This window comes from Perna viridis, chromosome 10 (genome assembly GCF_037379345.1).
Source record: "Perna viridis isolate PV_CMFRI_1.1 ecotype Kerala chromosome 10, ASM3737934v1, whole genome shotgun sequence".
NCBI classification, from domain to species: domain Eukaryota; kingdom Metazoa; phylum Mollusca; class Bivalvia; order Mytilida; family Mytilidae; genus Perna; species Perna viridis.
Genome location: NC_142454.1, coordinates 4,853,478 through 4,856,598, shown reverse-complemented (window position 1 = coordinate 4,856,598; position 3,121 = coordinate 4,853,478). Strand labels below are relative to the sequence as shown.

General features: G+C 38.6%; 1 protein-coding gene across 1 annotated transcript; it reads left to right on the top strand.

The window, feature by feature from the left end:
• The first annotated feature begins 1,000 nt into the window (after positions 1-1,000).
• Positions 1,001-2,163, top strand: LOC148604235 (uncharacterized). Its single transcript, XM_088550137.1, has 2 exons — positions 1,001-1,356; positions 1,732-2,163. The coding sequence occupies exons 1-2, from the start codon at positions 1,051-1,053 to the stop codon at positions 2,161-2,163; spliced, it is 738 nt and encodes a 245-aa protein (XP_088406263.1). The 5' UTR covers positions 1,001-1,050.
• The last annotated feature ends 958 nt before the right edge of the window (positions 2,164-3,121 follow it).

Below are 3,121 nucleotides of genomic sequence, written 5' to 3'. Positions count from 1 at the left end.
TTCTGTCGCTCAACGGTGACCAGGGGTTCCTCGCCTAATCACGACCTCTTTTAATACGCAAAATATAGTTCGGTGCAAATGAAAATGAAAGTAGGGAAAAAGATAAACATAACAGTGTATACATAATACATTTTACAACAGTAGCAATAACAACAAAATATACAGATTATAAAAAAGCAAAACAATTTTGTTTTTACAGACAAACAGAAGCTGTGCTTGTAGTTAAACGTTAAATATATTACTGAATGATTATGATATCATTTGTTGGCTGATTTCGGAAGATTAGCCTGTTAAGTGCAGCTCCGCAGTTGGATTTTACTTTTGAAACATACATGGTTAATTTTCAATTTTTCTTAACTTTCTTAATTGACAATAAAATATATAAAATAAATGTTACATTCATTTACCAATGATCCATACGAAAATACATATAAATATAACCTCCGTGCACCCCTACTAACCAACCAAAATTTTCAGGTACCATTAGTCCTCTCATTTACAAATCATTTTATTTCCAAAAAATAAACTGAAATTTTTTTGTATTTTGTGGGCCTGTGTGTACCTCGTAGGGGCAAAAAGCCATTGTTTTTGTTTTTTTTATTCTTCTAACTTCTACATGTACTTCGTTCAAAACGAAGACAGCCAAATATATTACTTTTCCATTTGTACCACAAAAGTTGCAATTAAAAAAATATGTACCTCTACCCCATCGAAAAATCGCTTAAATTTTTCCATGTTAAGTTTTTATACTTCAGTAAAAAATGGCTTATTTAGTATTTTCTGTTTAATACTATCATAATTAATACTTCTGGAGCTCTTTGGGTGACTTGTGGCGATTTTCAAAGTCAGAATTGATCAAAAATTGCAAAAAGGATATTCGATTTTTTTACTATAACCTTCTAGGTATTTCTTACACAGTTCAACAGTTTGAAACAGTTCAACCACCTGAAGTTGATCGATGGAGTCCTTCACAGAGTGACAGTAACTGATGAAGAAGAGAAGCACCAACTTGTACTTCCACTGAAGCATGTACCAGTTATTTTAGAAGCAATGCACTACGACATGGGTCATTCTGGTAGAGACCGAACAACAACATTGGTCAGAGATCGCTTCTACTGGACCGGAATGCACCAGGATATTACAACATGGATAGAGGAATGTGGTCGTTGTATCAGGAGAAAGTCATCAACCATCCAAAGAGCACCCCTGGTCAACATAACAACAACTTCACCACTGGAACATGTATGTATGGATTTTTTTACCTTGGAACCATCAAAAAGGAATTTTCAGCACATACTAGTAATAACAGACCACTTCACCAAATTTGCCATGGCCATCCCAACCAAGAATCAACTTGCAAGAACAGTAGCAGATGCCTTCAACAGCAACTTCATTCTTCACTACGGTATACCAGAACGCATCCATTCAGACCAAAGTGCCAACTTTGAAAGTACCATCATTAAAGAGCTCTGCAGCATTATGGGAATGACCAAGTCAAGAACCACCAGTTACCATCCTATGGGCAATGGACAGTGCGAACGCTTCAACCGGACGCTTTGTGATATGCTTGGATCTCTGGATTCCCACAAGAAAACCAACTGGAAGAGTTATGTCAGCCCGCTTGTGTTTGCTTACAACTCAACTAAACATGAGACTACTGGACAGTCACCCTTTATGTTGATGTTTAGTAGAAATCCTCGTCTACCCGTTGATGCAACACTAGGACTTCAGGAAAACCATCAAGATATCAGCACCAAGTATATAACCGAGTTGAAAGACAGAATAACACAGGCCCATGATCTTGCAACAGCAGCAGCACAAGATGCCAAAACCAAACAGAAGTACAATTATGACAGCAAGGTCCGTGGTGGAACCTTACGAGTTGGAGACCGCGTGTTAGTTAAAGTTGTCAGATTTGAGGGAAAACACAAGCTAGCAGACAGATGGGAACATGACCCCTGCACAGTGTTGAGCCAACCGAACAAAGACATACCAGTGTTCAAGGTCAAGAAGGAGAATGGACAAGGACGTACGAGGACGCTCCTCCGTAACCTCTTGTTACCGATTGGCTTCATCAGCGACACACCAACACCGCTTCCCAGAACACCAAGACCGAGACAAAGACCTGCCAAGAAGACGGAGGAAGAACTGGTTCCAAACTAGACTGACAACTTGGAGGAATCTGAAGAGGAGTCAGAATTGGGAGGAAGAGTAGTCAGCATAGAGACTGGTAGCAGTGGTTCATCCATCACTGGAAATTTACCAACCCAAGATGCTGATGAGGATAACCAGGATGCAGATGAGGCTCATGGGGACGCCCAGTCTTCTGAGGGTACTCTGAGTATCTCAGAGAAGTTTCACCTGTACCACCAAGAAGCGCTTCACCAGATAGGAGTCGCGAACAGGATCATCAACCTGACGAAGCAGAGATTCCTAGTTCAGATGATGACACCGACCAACCAGTTATTTGTCGTTCGACCAGAGAGTGAAGAGTTCCTCTTCGCTACAGGTCTGGTGAGTTCGACATGGCCAGATCTATCCAGACACCAGCATCTGATTGGGAAAGGAGGGTGCGATGCAATACTTCCTTGTCATGTTCACCATTTATGGAGGGATTACAGTCTGAGGCAAGAAGAACTGTTCTCAAGATTTTGGAATCCTCTTCACATTCTCCTTCGTGAAATGACGGGACGTCATTTTCCAGGTGGGGGAGTATGTGGAAGAGTGAATTTTATAATGAATGTACAGATAATTTTATTTTCAGAATTTCCATGATTTAAGATGAGATTTATTAATGAAATATTATTTGAAAATCCTAATTTGACATGATCTTTTTAAATATTGAACAGTCAGAACTCATTCAGAAATAAAATCAATGAGTTACCTTATGTTTATATTTTCATATTTAAATTAAGTAAATGACCTTAGTTCATGAATATGACCTTGGATTGTTACCTTATTTGGAATTTCAGTAGTATTGATTGTTTGGATTATTGGATATTTAATTGGTAGAAAGTCACATGCATTTTTGGAGGGAAATCCGTTTGTTCTTGTTGTCACTCTCTATACATTTAAAATCTCATCTTAAATCATTGAAATTCCGAAAATAAAATTATCTGTA